Source organism: Eulemur rufifrons, chromosome 7 (genome assembly GCF_041146395.1).
Source record: "Eulemur rufifrons isolate Redbay chromosome 7, OSU_ERuf_1, whole genome shotgun sequence".
Taxonomy (NCBI): Eukaryota; Metazoa; Chordata; class Mammalia; order Primates; family Lemuridae; genus Eulemur; species Eulemur rufifrons.
The window spans coordinates 227,754,713-227,781,787 of record NC_090989.1 but is presented as its reverse complement, the minus strand read 5'-3'; the positions used below and the strand labels follow the sequence as shown (position 1 = coordinate 227,781,787).

The 27,075-nt window shown below is 42.6% G+C and overlaps 1 protein-coding gene across 1 annotated transcript in view; it reads left to right on the top strand.

Annotated features, from left to right (window-relative positions):
* Positions 1–9,361: 9,361 nt before the first annotated feature.
* Positions 9,362–27,075, top strand: part of GLIS3 (GLIS family zinc finger 3) — a 433,080-nt gene continuing 415,366 nt past the window's right edge. Inside the window, exons 1-2 of the mRNA XM_069474177.1 lie at positions 9,362–10,014; positions 22,882–23,367. Coding sequence (XP_069330278.1) covers positions 22,980–23,367 — 388 coding nt within the window. The 5' untranslated portion in view covers positions 9,362–10,014; positions 22,882–22,979. The remainder of the gene's footprint in view (positions 10,015–22,881; positions 23,368–27,075) is intronic.

The window sequence follows — 27,075 nt, the reverse complement described above, 5'->3', positions numbered from 1 at the left end:
CACAGACATTTTTTCATACCTTTGAGAGAAATTGCTTGGCCGCCAAATTTGTACATTGTAAATTTTATTGTACTCTAATACCAAGTTCTACATCTCGTCTCAAATGTCTCTTTCCGAGTTATCCCAGCATCCCCAAGCTGAGTTGCTTGTTGCAATGATGATCTCCTGATGTCATGTGAAGAAAAAAAAAATAGGCCAACTGGTAAAGATAAAAAATAAATGAGAGTAAATAAAACACATATGGAACTTCTATTTTCAGAGTTTAAATGTATATGAGTGTGTATGCAAATCAGCCATCTAAATAGAAATCTAGACTGGGCCAGACTTAGGCACAATTATGAAGTAGCAAAGTTTGCCTTCTGTGGCCTTTATTCCTCTGATGTGGATATTTTTCCATAACCTCCACCTCTCTTCTTTTCCAGCCTACTTTGTGGCCTTCTGTAACCTCAGCCAGAGAATCAGAATTGTCCAGTTTTGGTACCCACTTGGGGACTCTCCCCTCTGCCACACATTTCCTTTCACTTCCACGCCTCCCTCCTTAAAACCCATGTGTTCTGGGTCCCTTGTCCGTGGGCCTTGCTCATAAGTGGGAATTGTTTAAATGACTATTCTTTAAAAAATTATTAACTCCTAGCCAAGTCTTGATTTTAATGAACAGATCATAGGTGTTTTGGAATGACTTCCTGATTTTGCTTTGTTCACAGAACAGACTCCATTGAAATGCCTGTTATGCAGCGAGCAATGGCTTTGGTGCCGTGGGAACGACAGGAGGGTGCAGCTGTAAATGGAGGTGGGGGCGTTCATAAAAGGTTAAGCAGCATGACAAGGTAGAGGAACAATTCAGAGATGACACAAGCTGATTTCATTTTATCTAACAAATGCTTTTATGGTGCATTCTGTGTGGCAGACGCTGTTCTAAGCCCTTAACAAATATGAACTCATTTAGTCTTCAAAACAATACTCTAAGGCAAGTACCCTTACTATAGTCTCCTTTTGCAGATGGACAGATAGGCACAGAGAGGTTTAGCGACTTCCCCAAAGTCGCTCAGCTATTAAATGTGGAGCCAGGACCGAATCCCAGCAGTTTGGCTCCAGGGTCTGGGTTCTGAAATCATCTCAGTTCGGACTCTCCAGCTGCCAAGTGTGAGACACAGACAGGGGCTCTGAGTTTGTGGGCAGGAGACATTCCAGGTGAGCTGAAGAGGTCAAAGCAGGCTTGATGACAGTGGTTCTTCACCCTGCCTGCCAGGAGAGACACCTGGGAAGCTTAAAAAAAGGCCTGATGCTCAGATTCCATCCACGTGGACTGAATCAGAATCTCTGGGGGAGAGGCCAGGCCAATCACAAGCTTCTCTGGGGATTCCAAAGGGTGGCCAGCGCTGGGAGCCCCTGCAGGGAAGAGGTGCTGGCGCTGGATCCTCAAGGCTGGGAGAGCTTAGGGAGGAAGGACAAGGGGGTGTTCATGTGGGAGGTGGGGACACGGAGTACAAGGTCCCTGCTCCTTATTCTCCCTCTCCTCTGCTCTGAACTTCTCATCTTCCTCCCGCCCTCTTCCTTCGCTCCCTCCACCCTTGTCTTCTCCTTCGTTCCTCCCTCCCTCCCCTTTGTTCTCTCACCTCCTCTCCTGTCAACCCCTCTTCCCTCCTCCCCCCTTCATCCTCCTGCTGCTCTCCTTCTCGTTTCCTCTTTCTCCTGCCCTACCTTTTCCTTCCAGTCCATGGGCTTTTGGTCATTTCACTTACTAGTGCCCGTCCTCCCAGCAGAAGGTGGGCAGAGGCAGGTTAAGGCTCTCAGACAGTCAAGGAGTTAAGGGAAGGATGGGATGAACTCACCCAGGCCGCAAACAGTATCGTTAGTGTTAAATACTGTAAGGACCATGTTCTGCGGGGACCCAGAGCATATGGTGTGTGGCTCTGGGGGTGAAGGGAGAGAAGAAAGCTAGGAAGGTGCATTCGTTTTCTATTGCTGCTGTAACAAATTACCCTAAACAGCATCTTAAATAACCCAAATTTATATCTTTCAATTCTGTAGACTAGAAGTCCAACACAGGTCTCACTGGACTACAATCAAATTGTGGCAGGGCGGCATTCCTTTCTGGAGGCTCTAGGGAAGAATCTGTTTCATTGCCTTTTCCAGTTTCCAGAGGCCGCCCACATTCCTTGGTTAATAGCCCCTTCCTTCATCTTCAAAGCCAGCAACGTAGCATCCCTGTGGCCCGGCTTCCATGGCTATCACGCTACTCATCTGGAGCTCACTCTGATTATCCAGGAGAGTGTCCCTATTTTAAGGTCAACTGATTAGCGACCTTAATTCTATCTACAACCTTAAGTCCCTTTTGCCCTATAACCTAACATAATCACAGATTCCAGGGGTTACGATGTGGACATTTTGGGGGGTACAGTATTCTCCCTACCAGAGACAGCCCCACAGAATAGGAGGGAGGTGGATAGTGAAGGTCACTCCATGTAGATGGAACAGCAGGAGCAACGGCTTAGAGGCTTCGGAGAGGGTGCAAGGCAAGCTTTGAGGAGCTATGGTAGCTCAGTATCACCTGGTAGTGTCATACAACAGGTTATTACATATACAGTTTATACCATGTATTTTGTTCTTAAATTTTACATATAATTATATTTATCACATATCTCATCAAAATGTCTATGCAGTACTTTATGGAGGTGGGATAGTGTTACAGTTCTAAGCATGCGCCCTGGAGCCATGGGGGACTGGGTCTTAGTTTTACCTCTGCCACTCATTAGCCCCATACCTGTGAGAATTAAATGAGATCAAGAATCTCAAGTATTTTGCTCAGCCCTGGCACATAATAAGCCCCTAATAAATGTGAGTTGTTTTTGCCATAACTAAACTGTGTTTTAACCTGATTGCTTATAACTCGCCACCCACGCTTTCTCTTTAATGTCCACTTCTTGCTGGAAGGAAAAAGAAAGCAGTGACAGGAGCCCATTTCTGACCTATGCAACCTGCAGAGATAACATCATTATTATCAAGTTCAAATTGTCTAACTGCTCAGCCCTAAATTCAATCTACAATCTAAGGACTCTCTGCCCCTGCTGCTTATGCCAACAGCCCCGAATGGTATCTATAGCTAGAGTTTTAAATGCCATTTAGTTATGAAACAGAAAACAGAAAAGCCTGGGGGTGGGGAGGTTGTTCAAGGATGAACTGAAACCTTCCAAGGTGGGATTAATAACAACAGCAGCAAGAAAAAAAATACGTGGGACTCAGAGATGCCTGGGCAGGCACTTCTGTAAGACTCCTTTTCTATTTTTGAATAGCATTCCAGGGAAATCTTGGAGTCTCTGTTTTATCTGGGAATGAGAAAAAAAATCTACTTTCAATAGGAATTTGAGAATGCATATATTTCTTACTAGGTGCTGAGTTCCAGGACAACGTTTGTTAACCAGTAGAAATGGCCTCGCTTTTCAAGGCAGTTGTCTGACAATCAAATGGATAAGCTACTCTAGCTGACCCTCAAAGGTTGACCAGCTGATCTGAAAGGGGGCATTGTGTAATTACTGGGGAGGCAGAATTTCTCTTGCTTAATATTATACACCAAATGGTAGGAGGATCCTGAAGAGAGCATGAGCCAAAATTTAATTAAAAAAAAAAAAAAGGTCAAAATGATGCCACAAAATCTATTTTAAGTATTTATTAGGTGATGAGCCCCTTGAAGTTTGTCTTGATTATCTTTGTGTCCTTGATGGTGCCTTGACTATCTTAGGTACTTATATAAGTTGCTGTCAGCTATTTGTTTGAAAAATAAGATGGATTTCTTGGCTCTCACCAAATGAAATATCAAGAGGTCAGGTGGAGATCAGGTGTGGTTCCATCCAGGCTCTGGATCTTGTTCTCTGCAACCTTCTCTCACTCTGCCTTCCTCTGAGTATCGGCCCCCTTCACAAGCTGAGAAAAATATAGCTTCACTTTTTTCTCTCCACAACAGAGGAGGAAAGGCCACCTCTCCAGTGGCTCTCTAGAAACAGGAGAAGCCACCTTCCTCAGAAGCCATGGAAGAACTTTCCTGTTCACATCTCATTAGCCCAAATTGGGTCCTATGCCCACTCTTGAACCAATCCCTGTGGCCAGGGGATACCCTGTGTCGGTTGGCTGAGGCCCTGATTTATGAGCTGTTCACCTTGACCAGAGGAGTGAGATTCCTCCCAGAACCATCAAGCCCATCCCTGGAGCTGAGATTGGGATCAATTTCCCCTGAAGCTCCCGGCTGTGCCCCTAATCAATAGGGGAAGCCCCTGGCTGCACATGTGTGCTGGCCAGTGTCACAATTTCCGTTCAATCTTTGCAATAACTCAGGCAGTGGAACTGAAGTCCCCAGTGGTTCAGGAACCAGCCCAAGTTCTCACAGTAAGTGGTAAAGTTGGAATTTACAGGTTTTCTGATCCCAAAGTCCGGTATCCCTCCAACATACCCCCTGCCTGAGTGAATAAGCAAATAAATGTCTGGTGGAAGCAGGGTTTCCTGCCCTGAAAGAGTAATAGAGCAATGGTTAATATGGGAGGCTGTTTCTGTTTGAAGTCTGGCCATTTCCACATGAGTTAGGTGACACTGGGAAGATAGTCCACCTTCTACGCCTCTGTTTTCTCATCTGTAAAATGGAAGTTGTGCTGTGAGAATTAAGTGAAGTAATGCAGATAATAAACTTGGAGCAGAGCCCCAGCCTGAAGGAACTCTTACCCTGGGCAGGTCTGCTTTGGGATCAATTGGTCATTTGTCCAAGGCACAATAAAATCCCACTCTTCCTTGCTCTACAGGGTTAAAAGTACAGAAGCGTGTACATACGAAAACCTCCTGAGTGCTTTAACTGCATGGGGAGTTAGGGTTTGTAGAAAATTTCCAAGTTTATTTACACTCCTTTGCAGGTGTATTTAAGATTTGAGGTGAGTTGGGGAGGAGTCTGAAAAGCCACCAAATCACTTCCCCACCTCATCTTAATTCTATTCCAAACTAATTTGTTGCTTTCAATTCCCCTGATGGTGTCCTAATGCTGTCCTGCTTTCTTTATTTTCACCTTTTTTTATTTAAGAATTCACATTCCTCCCTGCACTCTTATTCTCTATTTTCCTTCTCTTTTCTTCCTTTTTCTCCCCAACAATTTGGTATATGTTTTTCTTTTTTTGTGTAGAATTTATGGCATGCTGCAAATGACCTGGTTTGATGTGGTGTGAAGGGGATAGTGGGTGTCAGAGAGGTAAGGGGTATTGTGGCGGGAAAGGGGGGTGGCTCTCCCCTAACTCTAAACACTGCATAGAGACTTTGAATTTTCTTCTTCAGAAACAGGAAGTACTATTTTAATCTTCAGTTTATAATAAAGAGCCTGGGGGCACAGAAAGAAAAGGACAGGTGTTCAGACTCTTTTGAGAGTGTTGACATGATTTACACACATACACGAAGACCAGTTGTAAGTGCTCGTCACTATCTCTGAAAGTAAGGAACCCATTCTTTCACTCCTTCATTAATTAATCCACTCATTTGATAAGCATTAATTACTTACTAGTGCTCAGTGCTATTGGTAGGCTGTGAAAGGCTTATGAGGAGAAGTTAAGCTACTAAAAGGCACTTACATGAGACACTTATAGATAAGATAGCATCTTGATTAGGTAATTACTTTTACAACACCTTACGTAGGTGTTCAGTATGGATATTAAGTGGTCAAAGAATAACTGACTGCCTGTGGAATATTGTATATACCTATAGACTTATTTTCATTTTGGTAAGCTCTTTATAGATACACCTTAGTACTATGTTGAAAAATATCCCATCAACCTTTGTAGAATTTTAGATGCATTTTAGGTGGGTTCGTATAAAATAGGAAGAAAATTATTACCAATCAGACAAGATTGAGAGACATTGTATGGAGGAAGATATTTCACATCTTGGTCAGTTGCATTTGGTGTGATACCTTTTAGAATGTGCTTTATGGTTTTGACCTTAGGAAGAGAAAACGATATGATGCTATGAATGTAATAGGTGTAAATAAACATTTTTAAAAATTGCATCACTGATGTGTAAGCCAAAAAGTCGGGCTGACTATATTTGTGGCAAATCAGTAGAAAGACTAACTTAAGTTCTATCAGTGTATCACATACTGATAGCATAATGTGAAATTTGCTGCATTCCACTGTTTGTACTACTCACTCAGGAAGGTAAAGTGGAAATTTTCCATCTTACACATTTAGTTCCCCTCTTAAAGCTGGCAAACACTGACTTTTTCCACCGCATTTCTACATAACTGGACTCTTGCCAGCTTGTGTGTCTGAGTGTGAGCGTGTGTGTATTTTAGTAGCTAAGCATACTATCACTGGTGCTGTTAGCTAGACTTATCTGCATTTTGGGGTTCACATTTGTTTCTCTCTAGGGACACATTATGAGAATAGGAATCTGATCATAGTTCTCTGTAAGTTTGTAAATGGTTTGCTGTCAGATCACTCAGACTGACACAAATAACAGTTCTCCCGAAGTTTTGCTATTGGGCTGTTCCTTCTGGAAGTGTTCCGTTGCTCTAGCTATGAGATTGTGAATGTCCCTATTTTGTACTCTAGCTTTGAGTGAGCTCCTACATAGGATCTGTGTCTGCTGCGCCCCTTCTGACGCTGGCTCCTCCACTTGGAACAGTCTCCTTTGCTTATCAGTTTTCTATGCATTCTTTGATGTCCAGCTCAAACAGCCAAGCTACTCTGTCACATTGTAGGAAATTATGCCTGCCTCCTCCACACTCCCTACACACTTAACTGCGCTTATCTGACATTAATCACAAGATGCCTTGCACTTTATAGGCCTGCAATATGCTTTGTACACATGCAAAGAGCATGCACAGTTTGTTTGCAGGACAGCAATGTTGAAAGCACTTGGAGCTGAGGAACAGTTGAGATAATATATGTAAAGAATTGCCATTTCTTGAAGGTTTGCTATGACCCAGGCACTGGGCAAAAAGCTTTATGTAACATCCTCCCATGTACAATGCCTGCAGGTGTTAGTTCCTTTAGTCCCAAATCCTTGGACAGAGTAGGTACTCACTGAATATTTCTCAAATGAATGAGAACTGGACATGAGCTGGCAGCAAGGTCCTGTCTGCTGAGTCAGCTGGCCTGAGTCAGCGGTTGAGGCACATACAACATAGGTCTCCAGAGAGTGAAGATACTGACTGGGTTGCAGTTCCCATCTATCTGGCTGAAAGGCTGCCAGGGTGTGATTCCAAAGCATAATGGAGAGCTCGCAGAGAGGGGAAAGTATATTTATGAAGGACATTATTTCCTTTCCCACTGTCTCTCGTTACTCCCCCTCCCCCACCCATGCTGACCAAGTCAGCCCAGAAGAGGTACAGATCTCATTCTGAGTCACTCCAGGGTTGTATTGGTACAACAACAAAACTGCATTTTTACTATATCCCATGGACTATAAAGACATTGAAGATCTACATTCTTGCACCCGCCCAAAAAAAGAACTCATACAAAGCCCTGTACCTATTTAGTGGTAAATGTCTTAGGAATATTAGAGGCTCATGAAAATCACAACTAAATAAAATGACATTCCTACCCTTAGGCTCTTATAAATGAAGAAATTTTGGGGATCTTCAGGTTGATGACTCATAACTTTCCCAGTGTTTTATTTCCATGAGCCATTGATTAAAGTAGGGTGTAGCACTATGTTTTTTTCTCCTCCAGCTAAGCTGTTCCCACCAAGTGGGAAATTTTGGAAGCTTCTGCAAGGCTCTAGGATACAATTTCATGCATCGTAACCATTGTATTTGAAACAGTATTTGAGGGACATTGGAAAGGTTTTTTTGTAGCCTCCACCCAAGCTTGTCCACAACAACTTCCTGGGGAGCAGTTGTATAGCACAAAATCCTGATGAACACAAGTTCCCATGATGCGTGGAAGGGTTAGTGTTCCCATCTTGCTCTGCTCCTGAAGGCCGGAGTTAATGAGGAGGAGTTTTTATGTGAATGTCAGGCATGTTGCAATAACTAGCCACAATGGAATAGTTATGGCAATTTCTACCACTTGGTTTCTTTGTTTTTGTGATGTTGCTGTATGCTTCATTTTATGAGTATTAATAGATGGGTTGAACCCATCTATTGCCATCTTGAGTTTGGATACTTGTATTTGCAAGGAGATGAAGAGCAGAGAGAGAAACTGGAAAATTGACAGAACGACATCCCCTAAACACTTACTAATTTATTTCCCTCCCTCTACTTGTGCTGACAAATATTCTGATGATGGATATTCTGATGAGTTTCTGTCCTAAGGAGAAGGAAAAGAGGATTATAACAAGACTATGTAAGAAAAAGTACTGTGAAAACTTGACTTCTTTGGTGATGTTAATATTAATCCAGTAATATTGCTGCTGAAATAAGATCAATGAAAATTGCCAACAATCTTTTTGGTTTGCCTTACTTGAGGGCTTCTGTCTTGATCATGGCATCTACTACCTGAACGCTAATTTATATTTGAGTGAGAGCAGTAGAACAAAATGTAAGGACTGCTGAAATTCTAAAAGCATCTTGTGACATTCCCATTCGTTTCATTCGTGAAGGCGAATTAAATACTCTCACTGAAGAAAGGTCTAACTGGAGGATATTGTGTGCGTTACATATACTGATTCCCAAGATGGAAGTCCTTGCGTATGTGGCAATACATACGGGTGCCACAAAAGCAGGCTTTTTGGTGACAAGCTTTTGAAGGCTCTTATCAAGCCAAATAGAAGGGCTGGAGGTCACGACTTAGGTGGGGAATGAGGCTGAGGATGCTGAATTCTTAAGAAGAAAGCACCATTATATAGCTGCAACACGTGCATGGAATGTGCCTCTGTTCCTAGCAGCCTGTGTTCAGAATTTTTCACCCTTGCAAAACTTCCATCACCTTTCTCTCTTCCCTGCCTATATTTTGAAAAGATGCCAAAGGTATCCTTTGTGCTTCATTTATCCAGTTTTGAAGTTGTCCTGCGCATACAATCCCTAAGAAACTCTTGCCACTCTTCAGTTTTTAGTTTCTGCTCTCTGTTTTACTTCTAGATATTTTTTTCCTCTTGTTCTTTATGATTTGACATCAAATCTTGTCGAAACACTCATACTTTTCTTGTTTAAAAAAAAGTCAGTTTAATAAGGCCAAGAAGAAGGCGAAGTGTCTCCCCACTGTAACCCGTTCTGGAGTTCCTCGACCCCCTGGCGCACGGGGAGTGTGCGAGTGAACGCGTCGAGAGGGAGACACAAGCTGGGCCTTCGAATTGGCCAGTCTGGTGACCAGCGAGCCCGCCCCCACTCCTCCCCCTCCCCCTTCGGCGCTCACACTCAGGAAGCAGCTGGCTACAGGCCGGCCCTCGCGGCCGCACACACATCCACACTCCTCGCCGGGCTGCCTCCCTCCCTCCTTCTTCCCCCTTCCCCTCTCCCTGCAGCCGCGTCCACACTGCGCCGCCTGGGCAGCCCAGAGCGCGGCGCGCACGGGCACCGGGTGCCGCCGCCGCCGCCCCTCTCGGTACCCCCTGCAGGCCGTCCGCGCCGTCCAGGGTCTCACCGGCGCTCCCCCGACGGAACCCGCCAGCAGCAATTAGCCAGCATCCCGGGGCCGGCCCCCGGACGCATCCCCCGGCCCAAGACGAGGATGAGCAGGACAGGCGAGGCACAAAGTCGCAACTGAACTTTTTAAAAACATTATTTGCGTGTGTTCGTGTGTAGCGGGGGAGAATGAGCTGATGCCTAGGGTCCAGCCACCCGCCTCCTGCCTCCTCCTCCTCCTGCCGCCGCTGCCCTCGCAGACGCGCGCGCACACACGGCACTTGGGCCGGGTTTCCGCGCTCCGTCCCCCGGCTTGGATGGGAGTTTTCATTTCCGAAGGAGGCAGAGCCGGTGGAGCGCGCTGAAGGGCTGGAGCCCCAAGTTACTACTCCTCGCCAGCGCTGGCCGCCTGCTGTCACTCGCGCAGGCTGGCCGGGGGAAGGGACCCGCACGCCCGGCTTTGTTGTGGAAATCCCAGTTACCTGGTAAGTGGATGCCATAGGAACTTTGCTCGCAGGCGAGAGACTGGGAGGACCCGAGCGCTTGGGAGTGTGGGGGGAGGTAAGGCTCGGAGACGCAAACTCGGGATTAGAAATAGTTTTCCACGCTGAGCCGGTGGCGTTCGCGCGGGTTTAAGGATGGGCGCACCCCATCCCCCAGATTCATAGGTCATTTAGAGACCTGAGCTTATGGAGGTAGATAGCAACACTCAATTAGGAATCAAGCTGTGCTCTTGTCAGTTGCCCAAAAGCGCCGAGGGTGGAAGACGGAAAGGAAATCAACAGGGTTTTAAAGTTCGGTTAATTGGGAAGAGTTTTTGTTTTTGTTTTTCCTTTTAAAGTACAGGGGCCAGAGGGCTACAAAATCAGGACAAGTTACAGTTATCACGGGCACGCCACCCCCGTGTCCCCACTGAAGGGAAACTTTGGCCAAGTGGGAATTGATGGGGTGACGTGAGGTCTCTCGCGCACACACGGGGCTATAGTTGCCTCTTCCAGTTCCACGTGTTTGTTGAGCTCCACGAAGGCTGTTTTCCACGCTTGCGTCTCATCCAAGCCGGTGTCCCCATAGTTCCGGGAGGTCATCGGGCTGAGGGTACCCCTACTCGTCTCGGTACGGGTCCAGCTACCCGCAGCTGCCGGGTCTGTAAATATAACCTCCCACGCCGCAAACGCGCAGACACATTCAGACGCGAGCACTCCCCGCCGGGTTCGTCACCTTGCGTTTACATTTTATGGGGCCGGACAAAATGTCAGCACTGTTTGGAAAATGTCTCAGTCTGAGACTCTGTCCTGCGCAGGGCTCCAGTCCCTATAAATGACCCTGTGTGTATTTTGAAGTCGTCCGGGGCCGCTCTCTGGAAAGCGTGAGTGAGCTGCCGGCTCTCTCCTAGACACACACCTTGCCCCGAGCGACAGTTCCAAGTTACTCACTGGAGCTGACAAGTCACCTCGGGGACGAGGAAGTCACCCAAGTGTCTGGAAATCTTGGCCCTGGCTGATTTGTCATCCTATGGGTGATTCAATTAGGTACCTGGAGGGAGAAACTTTGGGGAAGAGTTTCTGGCTCCGCCGGTCGCGCCCTCTGACTCGTTCGGGGTGTTTGAGAGGCGAGAAGCGAAAGGAGACCCGAGGTCAGGACTCGCTGGGTGGGGGATCGGGGCCAGGGACCGGCGACGCTCTCCCGGGGGCAGCGGGCCTGGCCGTGGCTCCCCGCTCCAGCTGGGCCGGGCGGCGCGCGCGGGTCCCCGCCACCCGGCTTCCTCGCTGCAGCGCCCTTTCGGCCTTCGACTTACTCAGGACTGGGTTGCACAACAGGAAGCCGGCACTAGTTTGTTTTGTTTTGCTGCGTTTGCTCGCTCGCGGACAGGGCCGAGGGTTAGGGGCGGAGGCGGCGGGGGAGTGACGGGGTCGCAGCGGCGCGCACCCCGCCGGGCGCTGTCGCCTCCGCCTCCGGACCCGCCCCTAGCTCCGAGCGGGGGAGCCCAGGGGCCCCGGCCGCCAACCCCAGGGGCCAAGCTAGTGGGGTAGGGAACCAATAAGGGCTGCCCTCCTCCTGGCTGGTCCCTCGCGCCTCTCCCCAGCCTGGCTGCCCGGTCACCTCTCCCGACCTCTCCGGCCCTTCTCCTAGCAGGAGAGGTCTCCGCCCCCCTACTCTGTGTGCCTCCCCATCCCCCAACCCCGCTGGGCTTCCCTGGCATCAGCTTGGCCCTCATCCCTGGAGCATCTAAACCCGGGGCAGGAGGAAGGGGAGTTACTTCCGGAATCTCAGGGAGCAGAGGCCGTAGGGACTGGACTCCTGCGATTGCGGCCCCGTTTTACAGAAAGGAAGGCTCTTGCACCCTCTCTCTGGGCGGGCAGAGTCACCTTCTTCCAGGACAGCAGCATCTCCCAAGTGTTGGGGCCCCTGGGGCCCTGGAGTTTGTGAGGAGAGGGAAGTTCTGCAGCTCCCCCCAGTGGAACAATTCCCTTTAGATTTATGGGACCGGGAATCTCAAGTATAGACTGTTACAGCTAGAGGGGGACCTTGGCGATCACCTACCGATGAGGAAACCGAGCCTCAGAAACTTTAGGGGTTTTGCCTACGGTCTCACAGCCAGTTGTTTCAGGCCCGGGACAAACACTTAAAATTCCCAGTTCCCAGTTCAGACAGCATTTCTTGGCCCAAAGGGCCAAGAACTCAAGAGAAATGCATTCTCATTCCGTCCCCTCTGAAAGCTTTTGATGAGTCATGATTTGGCCTTGGGAGTTAGCCAGATGTCTGTTTCCCCCTCTGTCTTGTTCCTCACCGGACCTTCCTTTTTAGACTAAACTGGGGGACTGTTTTTTTGTTTTTTTTTTTGTTGTTGTTGTTTGTTTGTTTTTTGGTACAAAATTGATGTGTGTTGGTTTAAATCTTCGTATTTCTTCTCTCTCCTCCAAGTTTGCTTCCAGTGGTGCTGTGTGAAGCAGGTGCAATCTGCAAAAGTTTGCAGAAAAGGGATCTGCCACAATGAAGGTTGTTCTGGGAAAGTTTGGAGTGATTTAGGGACAAGAGAGCGTGATATTATATGCTATTTTGTGCAACCAAGAACAAGCTGAAGTTTAAGGACCATCATTACACTTACTACAGTTTTTATGTATTTTCACTAATTGTGCAGCCAGACTAGCTCTGACACTATCTTTGAAAGAAAGGGTGGGGGACATTTCTTTCCCAGTTATTTCCAAAAACACCTTTCCTCATTGGTAGTTAGGTAACTCCTTTCCTTTCTTGCCCAGAGAACTCAGTAATCCTTGAGTATGAGAAGTTAAATCTAACTGCTGCTGTAACTTCCTCTCTCCTTGGTTCACCTTTGGCCAATTTGGGGAGGGCATCTTTTCCTTAATCCCCATATTCCACCCAAGTTCTGTAATAGTAGTCATGTTATCAGAGATTGAATACTTGTGATCATTATTTCAAATAGGAAAGGCAACTTTTTTGGAGGAGGAAGACTCCAGGATCCACCAGGTGGGTGAAATTCCTACTGGGCCAAAATAGTCAGGGTGGGGGAGGTTAAATAATATCAAATTAATGTTTTGTATCAGCTCTGCCTTGATTGACATAGCAGAAAATGGTCTTTCCATGGTTTCAGAAGAGAGCTCAGTGTTCTCAGTCTTTTTTCTTCTGATATTCTTTTCTGCTAGAAAATTAAGCCTGAGGACATTCATTCTTTCCCCTGTTGTCCCTCTCATGTTGTAGTTATTGATCTTTGGAGGTGGAATGTTAATAATTTGCATTTCTTCCAGATTATAGGAGTACTTCTTGAGGGAGATAATTTAGAAAGTGGCATCCCATGCACATTCTCATCTCTGGAGAAGTCATCCTGTGTTTCTGTAATTATTTTCTATAGAGGCTATTATATTGTACAGAAGGTGGAAATACAGAACTTAACTCTTTAACTTTTCCCTAAGTTGGATAGGTTCAGAGACTTAATCTATGAGACTGGGGGAAAAAGGCACACAGGAAATCTGTGCAATAAAATTATGTTGCCATTATCATTAAAGGAAAATGAGACAGAATGAAACTTTTAAAATGTCATTAACGCACAGTTTGATCAAAAGATGCCCAAGTTCCAAGTTTTCCTAGTTTCCCACTTACTTTAGGCAGAGTTGACACAAAAGCCCAATTTTTTTTTATTGAGATGAAATAAAATATCCTTACAGAAAAGCACATCAATATTAAGCTTGATGAATTTTCACAAACTGAACACACCTGCATAACTAGCATCTGGATCAGGAAACAGAACATTACCAACACACCAGAAATATCCTTCATACTCTGTTCCAATTACCACCTTCACCTAAGGTGACCACTGCCCTGACTTCTAACAGATATATTAGTTTTTCCTGTTTTAAAAATATCTTATGTAAATGGAATAATTCAATAGGCACTCTTGGGTCTGTCTGGCTTCTTTCTCTCTGCACAACAAACTTTTAGTAGGTCAAATAATTTGGACTCCCCTTTAAAGATGATGGAAACAGTTTGGCTTGCAGAAATGACTTGGTGAGGCATTACTTAATATGATAGAATTAAGGAAAAACACTAACGAAACATAAAGCCATATTTATATTCTGATGACAGTCTGGTCGGGGAGACCAAACAGACACAAGTGAAACGTCTCGTGTGACACCAGTGGAGGTAGAGCAAGAGTATGCTGAGGAGCTCCTTCCTCTGTGACAACCCAGAATGTATTTCACAGCCCCTTTGTGAGGGCCAACAACCCTCACAATGGGAAGAAAGGTACCTGGTCTCAGTACAGAAGCAACTCTATTTGTTCGGCTGCTTTGAGCCAGGATTTTAATTGTTCACCAGTATGCCAAGTTAAAGACAAGAGTAACATGCCTGCCCAGAAGAGTGCAATAGAATTTCTATGATACTTTTTCCCAGTAGAGAAAGGAATAGACTAGGAAACAATGCATTTGTAATTAAGTTGCATAAGCCACAGAACATGGGATTCATGATTATATGTTCGTACCTCACTTTTGTATTTATTCAGGCAACAAATGATAAATGTGGGTTATAATTACATATTTCACTTATACCATATTTTTCAGTATAAATGATCAGTGTGGCATGAATAATATAAATAGTAATAAATGTATGTGAATATATAAATAGTATAAAATATATATGTATGATAAATACAGTATGAGAAAATATAAATATATAGGTATAGTATAAAATAATCTATGTACATGTAAAGGCTAGGGAGAGTTCAAAGATAAATTAGACATAACCCCAAAACTTAATGAAATTAGAACTTAGGGAGATGAAACAGGCAAATAAGTATAATGCATTGTAGAAAGTTTTGAATGTTAATAGGTGTGTAGTGTAAAATATTTAGCACTTATTGGGTCCTTTTATGTACTGAGCAGCAGGCTAAGCATACAACACGCATTTTTCTCATTTACTATTCTGTGATGTTATGAACTGCACAATAGCATAATTATCCCCATTTTACAGATCAGAGATGTGGAGACTAAGAAAAATGATCAGGGAGGGCCTAATGTGGGTATTTGGGGTGGGCCTGGAGGTTAAATAGGATCTGAATTTGGGGAAAAAGAGGACAAAAGAAGGGAGGAGGGAAATGACCATCAAGGTAGAATCCAAGGCAATGTGTAGAATGAAGGGAACCAGGATCCAATCCTGTTGTTCCATTTGGGAACAAAATCAGAGTTTTGTCTGTAAAACTTGAATCCTGAAGGCTCTAAGTAGCTGAGGAGAGAATTGAGACAAAGAGAGCTGCTGGGGGCTCCTTGTCTGACGTGATCTCTTCAAGGCCAAGAACACGAACAACTGCACATTCCTTCAGACGCAGCCAGCCTTGCTGAACTGCAGATGGGCAGAAAGGGTCACAGTGCAAGGTCAGACCCTGTTCTAGGCTCCTTGATAAAGAGATCAGACTTTCTGAATACCAGTTATTTCTGAAGTTGTGAGCCAGATCTATGAAGTTTCGTTTCTAGACCTGCTGAATACTTTACACAGAAAATCAACTAGATGCCAGGGCTAGGTATGAATTCTTGTTATTCTTGTGTGTGAAGAAACGGATTAATGTTTTCCCAACCTTTTCAGCATGACCAATAGATTCCAGTTCTGTCTGTAACTTGGCTGAGTCATTCATGGGGGTTTAAAAAAATTTCTTTAATAAATATGTTGTCATGTTGGTTAAGGGCCTAGTCATTGTTGTGGACGTTCATACTTCTGTAGTGATGTCAGTGAACATAATTTAGCTTGTATAAAGCTTCTGTCTACCAACAGCCAAAAATAGTTACATTGGTCACTTTTAAGCAATAACTACACTGAAGGAAAAAATCACTCAGTTACATGTGTGATAGGTACATGTTAATATCCCTGAATATTTGGTTTAAGGAGTGGTAAATTTTATTTCTAGAATCTTCCATAGGTACATGTTTATTGCCTTTTTAAAAGGATTGTGATTTTTAGCCTTGTACACAGCTGTTCACATGGACTGAGTTGTTAGTTACACAGACTAAATGACAAAGAATGCTCTTTTCATTTGCTGTATTTTACTACCTACGTACCTCCTTGTGTAAGGATTTTTTTTTTTTTAAGAAAAATCTCCAGCTAGTTATTTTGCTTTTATATTTCTGAAGAAGAAGCCTTTGTGTATCAAACCATAGCCATGTGGTGTTCACTCGTTGCAATTCAGGTAATTAATTCAGCAGTGACATCATAGGGAATGTGCTCATTTTTCCATTTCAAATTCCTTTTCTTAGGATCTGATGGTTAACTCATATTAAGAACACATTTTGAAAGACTCAGTTCTCAAAGACATTATGTGTTAATTTAAACTTTTCCTTCTTTAGCTGTGTAAGAATAGGGGTTTTATTCCAGGGAAGATTGTCTACCCCCTGCAACGAGAAAGATCTAAAATTATCAGTCATTTTGATCCTGATTCTGTTAGTTGGTTGATCAATTGGTACTTATTGAGCACAGTTGATCAATTGGTATTTACTGAGTAAAAGGCACAGTGAAAGATAGCAGTGGTAGAAATGTGGCTTTGTATTATTTAATCTTTATTTTCTTATAAAGCCAAAAGTGTTGAACTTTTAGATCTTTTCCATTCTTCATTCCAGCTATATTTTGGTATTTATTTTACTTTGACTGTTTAACTCTGTCTTTACCTGCAGCTGTTCTTTTTAAGTACTTGGGTAGGCATGTAGTCTAAATGCTTTTATAACAGTGGCTTTTATGCTATTTTGATTGTGACTCACCCTAAAATATATTTTATATCTCACCCAGAAGACATATATGCATATGACTATGCAGATACATAACCCACAAATAAACTGAAATAAAACAAATACCTGACCATTAATCCATCTGATGCACTGATGGCTTCTATTTTATTCTAATAGTTCTATTTCATTAAAAAATGCTCTCTCTATTGAATGATTGAGTTCATAAAACATCAGTGAATTGCATCCCACTTTGAAAAACACGGCTTTAGAAAGGTTACTTCGTTGAACATAGATCTAGGAACTTATAGCATATTCATAATCTAGACTGGGCCAATGCATGGATCAAAGTATGGTGCTTTCTGAACTTATTCGTGTTGGTCTTAAAAATCTTTTGGTCCCAAGTTCATTCTCATTTTGTGTGATTTCTTATAGCTGACCAAGGAAATCCCTAATTATATTCCTCTCCCTTGCCATTTTTGGTAGGACCAGAGTTCTCTAGACCTTTCTGTGCTCATTGATGAGTTAATGACTGAAGCAAAGTAAATGAAACACTTCTAAGTAATTACCACTAAACGTAGTGACATTTAGTAAACTAGGAGGATATGAGAGTTGTATAGATGCATTGAAGTGTGGAAAGTGGATTCTAAGAGAGGTTATTGAACTTTTAATATTGCCCTCCAGCAGTGTTTTCCCGAAGGTTCTGAATTTCCTCCAGCAATCTGCGGTCATTGTCATTGTGTGGCGGGTTCTCATTGCTGCTTCTGATTTTCCAGGTAGGATTGACTGACTAGGAATAAATTCCTGAATTGGACTTGGTCGTTCCTTTTTTCCCACTCTCTTTTCTTTCCATTTCCCTTCCTCTTTCTTTCCTCTGTGTCCTGTCTATATTTACTACCTATATTTTGAATATCATAGCCATTAATTTAAATTTACAATGACACTGCCAGTTGTTTCACTCCATAAACTTAGGAAAGATTAGTTTTATTTTTTGAGAAAATTTTATAAAATAAAAGCTTAAACATGTATCTAATTAGGTAGCTAAGAGTTTGAATCCACAGATAAAACAAAGTTAGCGTTTCTATTAGATAGGATCCATAATATTCATTATGTTATCATTATTTTTATTATTATTTTGAGACAGGGTCTTGCTCTGTTACCTGGGCTAGAGTGCAGTGGCATCATCATAGCTCACTGCAGCCTTGAATTCCTGGGCTCAAGTGATCCTCCTGCCTCAGTCTCCTGAGTAGCTGGAACTATAGGCGCATGCCACCATGCCCAGATAATCTTTTAAAAAAATTTTTGTAGAGCTGGGGTCTTGCTATTGCCCAAGCCAGTCTCTATCTCTTGGCCTCAAGCAATCCTTCCACCTCGGCCTCCCCAAGTGCTAGGAATACCAGACGTGAGCCACTGTGCCCAGCCACATTATATTACCTTTTCTGACTGGTCTTTGGAAGAATGCTCTTGAATCTCTGGAGGGAACACTAATTTGTCTTCATATTTTTAATTGGTATACCTCTTTGATTTCATCTTAATGGTGATTATATTGCTTAAGTAACATCTGTACATCTCAGTGTTCAGAATAAATATGTTAATATTCTTAGAATTGCCAACATTAGACCTTGTGAGTACCCAAGTGAATAGGTCTATACATACTAGCTGTTAGGTGTAACCTCCCTAAGTTTTTCCTCCACATCTCATTAATGAGGAATTATCTTAGCTCTGTTTCTGTGTAACTTCTGTTGTAAATTCTTTGAATTTGTCAGTGTCACTGAATAAAGTTATAGAACCACAGTAATGATCAACTATTCCTTGTTGTGGGTTACTCTAGCATAATATAGTACCCTCCAGTTTCAATTTAGAGAAATAATACTGTACACATCCAATACGTTTCCTCTATAATATCCTCTAGCCTCACAGGCACATGTTTGCACTTTCCTCTTGTTAAAATTGCAGACAAGAATAATTTTGATTTATTGGTGACATCTAATATAGCTGTGTTTATATTGTTGCCAATAAAATGACTTACATGATTGGTTTTTGTTTATACAATCTTTTCTGAGGAGTCAGTCACCTGTGTTAGGACAAGGTACATTCTGCTTATTAAAATGAACTCCTGGGATCTAAGAACATTCAGCTCTCTCTGTCCTTGATTGAATTGCAAAATGTGCTTCACACTGCAGCCGTTCATGAGAATAACTTATATTATCTATCAATAGGCTTTTCATTTCTATATTCTTCTGGCTACAAAGGCTGTAACAAGAGAAGCCCATGGGAATAACATGGGCCTATTAAGGATCAAGGCAGCGGTGTTGAAAAGGCAGTGTTAATGAAATTATACAATCATGAACCTAAAGGGAAAAAATAAAAGAATCAATAAAAACTCCATTTTAGATGGCTTAGACATGTATGTACACGGCAGACTCAGGAGCAGTTTGTTTGCTCACCAGTATTTTGTGCCTCATTATCAGGTTTTATATGCAAAGTAAGAAATGCTTGTGGCATAAGAAATGGAAAATGTAACAAAGGCTAAATGTAGCCTAAGGAAATGAAATGATGTATGAAAATTAATAATTAACTGGCTCATCAGATGAATTATGACTCTAGATGAGTCTATTAATGGTATTTACTAAGAAAGGGCCTTTGGCTGTAAATAGGCATTTTGGAAGTCCTGTTTTCGAAATTTTCTTGAATGGATGAGTTAACATTGCTTTTTGTTTGTTTAATCTTTTAATCCATGAGGAACAGTGGCTGGAGCCTCGGGTAAAAGGTGGAGTCATGATTTGATATTTTGATTAAAGTCAGGCTTTTCCAGAATAGTAGTGGAATTATTAAATGGTTTGGTGCCTGAGTTTCCTTAGGGGTTAAGTAACTTCCTCTCTGACCTGATTTACAGGAGTGTATTTTAAGAGTTTGAAAGTGGTCAAAAGGAAAGATTTATTAACTCTCATGTTGACTCATATTAGTAGAATGAACATTTCCATTGTGTGAACTAACAGAGCATTAAAAATGTAAATAAGTTAATATGTCAGATCCAAAATATTCTAAATTTATACTTCTAGATTCTCCTTGAGTTTTCTTTTTCTTGTTTCTTTTGTTGGTGATGATGGTGGTACCCTGGGGTAGAGTAGTTGGATAGAGGATAGAGGAGAAAATGTTGGAGAATTTGATCAAGTTTTTAAATAGAAAGATGCCCTTCCAGTGGAATCCCACCAGTTAGGTTGTTGATACTGATTAGTTGAGATTTTACTTTTTTGGCAAAGTGTAATTTCAATCCTAAAATTCGTTCTTCATGGTTAGTGTTGCCTATCAGCATGTTGCTGGTGGGAGAACCTTTCTACCAGCTCTTGTTTTGGTGGAGTTGGCAGAAGTTGCTATTATTTTTGCTTCCTGGTCTACCCAATCCTCCTAGATTTAAGTGCCATAGGTATAAAATCTACATATTTATTCTTGGCAATAGTAAGTGGGTATTTTTGATAATCTTCCTTATCTAAATTGGAATAACAGAATTTAAAGAGAGCATAGTGAATATATCTAACCTCCTCAACCTTTTATGAATGAAAAACAGTGAAGTCCAGAGAAGTTGTAAATGATTTGCCAGAAGCAGAACTCAGGTATGTTGACTTGTTGAGTGCTCTCTTCCCCGACTTTATGAAGATGTGTCTTTCTTAAAAGTTAGCAGTTTGTCCCCTTTTGTTACCACGTAGACTTAGAATTATATCTTAATCATATGGCCTAGCTAAAAAGTATGCAAAAATGCTAGAATACATACTATTTTTGTCTATTTGTAACAGACAAAATTGATTTTAACATTCTGGTATCTAATGCTTGAAAAATCTGTTGGCATAATTAATGTGAAAATGGGAATATTAGGCATATTTTCACATAGTTTCTTTTATTTTTGTCTTGAGGCTGGTTTTGCTCAGCTCACATGCCATTGGCCTCTTGGTTTTTCTTTATGGTATTAATCACTTTAATTTCTGGCTGCTGCTTTTTTAGCAATAAAATTTAAGTACATTTTGTTGTTGTTCTTGCTTTCAACCTAAAACTATTTAAAACAGCAGTGTAGTTTATAAAAAAATAAAAATAAAATAAATATTCAGGCCAAGACAGGCAGGTGTGAGTGCTTGATACTTAATTAAGTTCTCAGTGCTTTAATTATTTTTCCTTCTTGAAGACTCACCTTCTTAATGATTGAGCCTAATGTTAAGTACCTCCTTATAAGTTTTTATCCAGATTTTTGATGAGAATTCCTGCTTGTATATGATCTTACTGCCAAAAATGACTCCCTTATTTTTAAAAACCTGGAAATGGGCACAGTCTGCAAATCTTCAGACACTTGTCACTTGGACCATGGTCTTAGTGACTCACATTTCCAGTCATGTTGAACAATTCTTCATTTTCAAAAAATTGCCAATATGACATATTTCTTTTGCCCTTTTTTTTTTTGGTTGCTTCTGAATAAGTGCTTTCTTCTCTAGGGTTTAGAGTGCTCAGAAAATACTATTTTATCAATGAGTGGAGGATAGATGGCCAATTTTATCTGGCAAAGCACAGAGACATTAAATGACTCTTGCTCACAGTCAACCAATGAATGAATCAGCAGACTGGCTGGTAACACACTTTAGTTCTCCTACATGGATACAACATAAAAGGCATTGGCATTTGTCCAGTGGAAAAAAATTTTTACAGCCACTCTTATTTCAGGGACTATTTATTATTGTTCCATAAACAAACTTAAATGATGCAGGTTTGGATAATCTGGACTTATTTGTCCATTCATGGCAATTATGGTAGAGGGGAGGGAAGGAGTGAGACCTGAGCTAGAGGAATACATCTAAGAATTAAGTATTTTTGATTTTTTGAAATAAAAAAGAAAAAAACTCATCACAAAATGTTTTGTGTCCTTGATATTCTTTTTTTGATGATTTATGGAGTATTTTTTTTTTTTTTTGGCAATTTCATTGAAATGTTCGTCCATGATTTTGAGTGGATCATACAGAAATCATCCAGTTGAAGCTATCTGGGTCCTGCCGCTTTGTACTCAGTCTCTGTTTTATGTGTTTGTTCAGCTTTGGCTTCTTTTTATGACTATCACGTCTATATAAAAGACAGATTGTGACTGTGTCTATCATACATTTGGAGTAGTGGCACTACCATGGCACTGAGCCACCTTGTTGCTTACATTTTGGGGAGTTATTGGTCAAGGAAGGGAAGGGCCTTCCTTAGTGATTTAGAACCAGGGATACTGACTGCATCACATGTGGGGGGATGAGGATGTCCTGCGGTTGCATCAGTACTTCTCTTGGTTCTCCCTCTGCCTCTTTAGTGGTAGGAAGCTTTGTGGGACTGTGGCTGATTTACTGTATGTCACGCATGGTGAACATACTGAACAGCTCACTTTTGGAAGTTCTTTTTTTTATTCTTTCCGTAAGGAGTTTTGCACAGCTTTTCCCTTTTCTAGGGTCTTAATGGAAGGTTACAGTACTGTGGTGTTGATTCTGTTTCCATCCCTGTAACTCAGGATCAATATCCAAGACTCTAATGCTGCTGTGAATATTTGTCTATATGGATATGTGAAATCTTTATGATCTTCCCAGGCTTAGATTTTAATCTTTTGTAAATCTAAGGGCTGTGAAAAGGTAGCTCTTAGAGTGAAATGGAGATGGCCTAATGTCCCCATCAGTCTCATTTAGAAGCCATGTCTGCTTTGTGTTTGTTTACTGGAAACTTTGAAGCCTTGGTCTGAGCTCATGAAGGTAGTGCTTTGGGTTTCCCAAGACCCACTGTAGCAAAAGTGAACTAGTATGGACAGATCACCGAGGGAGCAAAATAAGTTTCATTTTGCAAGCTGACACCAGTAGATTGGTTGTAGTTGCTATGAGCACTGTATTGAGGAGAGCTCAGTGGCTGACAGAACGATGCAGTGATCCATAATCCAAGTCTCCCATCAGTGCACAAGGGGAGACTGCTTGCCAAAGAGCCATGTATTTGATGACCCTGTTCTACGTAAAAGACCATTTTGCTAAGAGTGCTTCTTTTCTTCCTGATATGAATGCTACACAAGTTGAAAACTCACTGTATCTTATTTTCACTTTTACTTTTAAAAATGCCTGCATTTATTTTTTTAAACAGGCTTATAACCCACACCATGGATAACTTATTGGACTTTGCCTGAAAGGAGTCATTAGTGCCATTGGATATTTGACCATCCTGGCCACAGGTTTTTCAAAATGAATGGAAGGTCATGCAGCATGAGTCTCCACCGGACACTGGGGACCCCACAGGGGCCCGGGATGATCAGTGGCCAACACATTCCTCCCATCCGAGCCCACTCGGGGACTCCCGGCCCCTCGCCCTGTGGCAGCACACCAAGCCCCGCTATTGGAAGCCTTGCTAACAACCTCCATCTCAAGATGCCCTCTGGAGGAGGGATGGCTCCTCAGAACAACGCGGCTGAGAGCCCCATCCATCTGCCTGCCTTGAGCCCCAGGAGACAAGTGCTCACCAATGGGAAGCCGCGATTCCAGGTTACCCAGGCTGGAGGCATGTCAGGGTCACACACTTTAAAGCCAAAGCAGCAGGAGTTTGGAAGCCCTTTTCCTCCTAATCCTGGGAAAGGTAGGATTGTCTTTCTGGGATCTTTTAAAAATGGAAACACTTTTTTTTTCTTCCCCTAGCGCCTTCTCTGCCAGCAAACCCTATGAACCCTGTTATTCAATATCCGGGTCAAAGTTGATGGTGTCTTAATGACATATAGCTTGCTTGGTAAGAGGGTGGTTGTGTATGCATGTGCACGCAGAGTGTGCGTGTGTGTGTGTGTGTGTGTGTGTGTGTAAGCAAGGGAGCCCCCAGTGGTAAATGCTGGGTAGGAGCATGTGACACCTCATGGGACTGTGAAATGGTGGTAGTAGTGAGACAGAAACATCAGAGATAAGGAGGAAGGATGGGTGGTGGTGGCTTGGGTAAGAGCTAGTTTAGCAAGATCCTGCCCTCTGGATGCATGTAGCTGTGCCCTGGCTCCCTGGGGGCTGATTTCTCCAGGCCCTGGACAGAGGAGTGACTGGAACTGTCCTATCCTAGTGCTAGAAGTGCTAGAAGAAGAGGTGGTGTTTGGAAGGAAAAGGATAAAAACAGGAGAAATTTTAATAACCAATTAATTGAGGAATCAGTACATATAAATGATAACAGAAATTATTTTAAGAGCTAAGCCTATCATTTTTATAATACAGCTAGTAACAAGAGGAAAGCTAAAAGAGAATGATAAAAAGGTGCACTTGTGCTTGTGGAGAACTAGAAAATCTAGTTACTGTGAAGTGCAGAGAGAATGTGCTTTTAATTCAATAGTGCTTGAATTACCATATATTTTATATTAAAGAATAATTGTTGGTGAATAGCAAATTATTTGAATGACACGCTCTCTCTAGAAGCTGACATTGACTTAATGAGGTTATATCAGAGATGATATGTGTATTTAGGCTAAAAAGAGAAAGAGCAGGTATCCTATGTAAAATATAGCTTTGCTGTATAAAATAGCACAATTATATATTACTTAAGTTATTAGTCTTAAATGTTTATATTAAAAGTGCTTACACCACCAAATAGAATTACTAGCAGCCTTCAGAAGAGCCACTCACCCAGTTAATTAAGGTGAATAATGATTTATATAAGGCAAGGAGCCAAAAACTTGTTTGTCTTGGTGTCTGTGTATTTCAGTGTATGGAGAAGGTGTAAATGGGCAGGTGGAAAAAAAACAAAACCAGACCAAAACCAACAACACTAAGCATCCATGTAGCGTATTTATTTATTTTCTTTTAAATTTATTTATGGTCTAGATTTGGTTTTCAGTCATTTCATTTCTTAGAGGTACTGATATTTAGTATAGGTATAGGAAAAAGTTTCCCTGGAGGCTACATCCCAAATAGGTTTCTTGTTGTCGAGTTGCTGTATCCATAGCGTGGCAAGCTGAGCTCTTTTGTGTCCAGCTCAAGTGTTTGAATGTTCAGGGGCTGAGGCCCAGTAAAATCTTTCAGCTCATGCTTGACTGGTGAACTGTAGCTTGCTTGTATATGTACTTATGTTTGCAATCCTGACTGCCAGTAATAATGGTGATAATATTAATAACTTGCCTTTATTATAGCATAACTCACCATGTGTCAGGCACCGTGTTAAATGCTTTTCTATACATAGTCTCAGTTATTCCTCACAGCAGCCCTGAGTTGTGTGCTGTGGTTGATTTAACTGATAAGGGAACTAAGGTCTAGAAGGAAGAAGTAACTTCAGGGTCATTGGCCAGTAAGGAGTTTGGGAATATCACTTTGATGGTGACCAGAAATGGCTATGATATTAATCATATTTGTAAAAAGCTTCAGGTTCTTAAGGGATAGTGGATTTTCAGGGACAATACACTTTGAAATGCATGCACAAAATAGTGCTGCTGCCTGATTCTCCTCTCTGTGGCTTTGTGGCTCCTCTCCCAGTTCCTAGCCTACGGTGCCTGTCCCGGATCTGCATGGTTGGGTCGTGCATGGGCATGGGTAAGGGGCTGAGGACGGCTGTATTATTATCACTCCTGGCCTTGCATCTTAGATACCACTGGTGGTCTGAATGGTACCAGAAGTGGCTGAATGTCTCCCTTTCAGATCTTAGTTGATATTTCCTAAACTAAGCCAATAACTGGTTGAGGATGGTGATCTGAAACTTTGAACTTTAATCATTTACTCAACAAATAATTATTGAGCATGTATTATGGGTGAGTCACTGTTCAGGAGATACAGTAGCCAATAAAACAGAGTCCTTGCCCTCAAAGAGTTGGAGAATTCAGACAAATACGTGGGCAGTTAAAATAAAACACAGTAAGGACTCTGATGGGGATTCACTTGGAGTAATACGGCAACATTTGAGAGGGGTTCCTGGCCTGTGCTGGATAGGTGGACCTGGGGGGAGAGTAGGCTATCTAGGCAGACACCTGAAGGATGAGGTGTGCAACCATGCAATGCACATGTCCTGTGTGTGCTTGTGTGTGTGTGTGTGTGTGTGTGCATGCACACACATGTGCACATGGAGGGGGCTATCTGGCACTTGTTCTGGGTAGGGAGAAAAGCACACTCAAAACCTGGAGGGGCGAGATCATGGAGCATTTCAGGGACTTCCACCTGGTTCTACATGGGTTGGGGGTGTGGAGACTGTGCTGAGAGATGAAGCTGGAGAGGAACGAGTGGGAGCCAGAAGAAGGGTCATGAATGACATGCCAAGGAGTTTGGATCTATCTATCTTGAGGACACTAGTGGAACATGTGACTCTGTGGGTGTAGTAGTTGGAATAGGAGAATATCCTACAGCTACTAGGATGTATATGTATGTGAGTGTGTATATTTATGTATATAAAGAGATTTATTGTAAGGAATTGGCTCATGGGATTGTGGAGGCTGGCAAGTGCTAAGATCTGCAGGATGAATCAGCAGGCTGAAACCCCAGGAGAGCTGACGGTCTAGTTCCAGTCTGAGTCTGAAGGCCTGAGAACCAGGACAGCCTCTAACACAGTCTCTGTCCAAAGGCCCCATCCAAGGCAGGCTTGACGCCCAGGAAGAGCTGATGTTTCAGTTTGCGTACAAAGGCAAGAAAAAGGCTGATGCCCCATTTCAAAGGCCATAAGACAAAAAAGAATTCTTCCTTACTGGAGGAAGGGTCAACCTTGCTGTTCTATTCAGGCCTTCAACTGATTGGATAAGGACCACCCGCATTAGGGAGGGCAATATTGTGTATTCAGTGTGCTGACTGAATGGTAAGCTCATCCCAAAACAACCAGAACAATGTTTGCCCTAATATTTGGGCACCCTGTGGCTCAGTCAAGTTGGCACGTACATTTTAACCATCAGGATGGGTTACCATTGCACTGGGGCAAGGTGCAGTTTACATGGTGGCTAAAAAAAAAATGCATTTTCTAAGCCTTGAGAGTGATTATACTAACCCTTGGGGATGCAGTGGAGCTGTGTACAGAGAATATAAGGATTGTACACAGATAAGCATCCGATGTGAAGACATAAGAATCTTCAGTGGAAGCCTCATGAGAAGTATAAATTTGATAGTAATGTTTATATTACTTAAAGGTTGAGTTCGCCACAACTGGAAACTCAAGTAACAGTGGCTTTAACATCATAGGGTGTGGTTCCCAAACAGTCCACCAAGGTCATTGGGGTGCCACAATATACTCAGGGTGGGGGGGGTCACAAGATATTTTAAATTTTGAAGGAATCATGGGGTTATGTGACATCCTGACACCAGGAATACTACTAGCTTGAGAAGGTTGACAGTTTTAACAATAAATTGC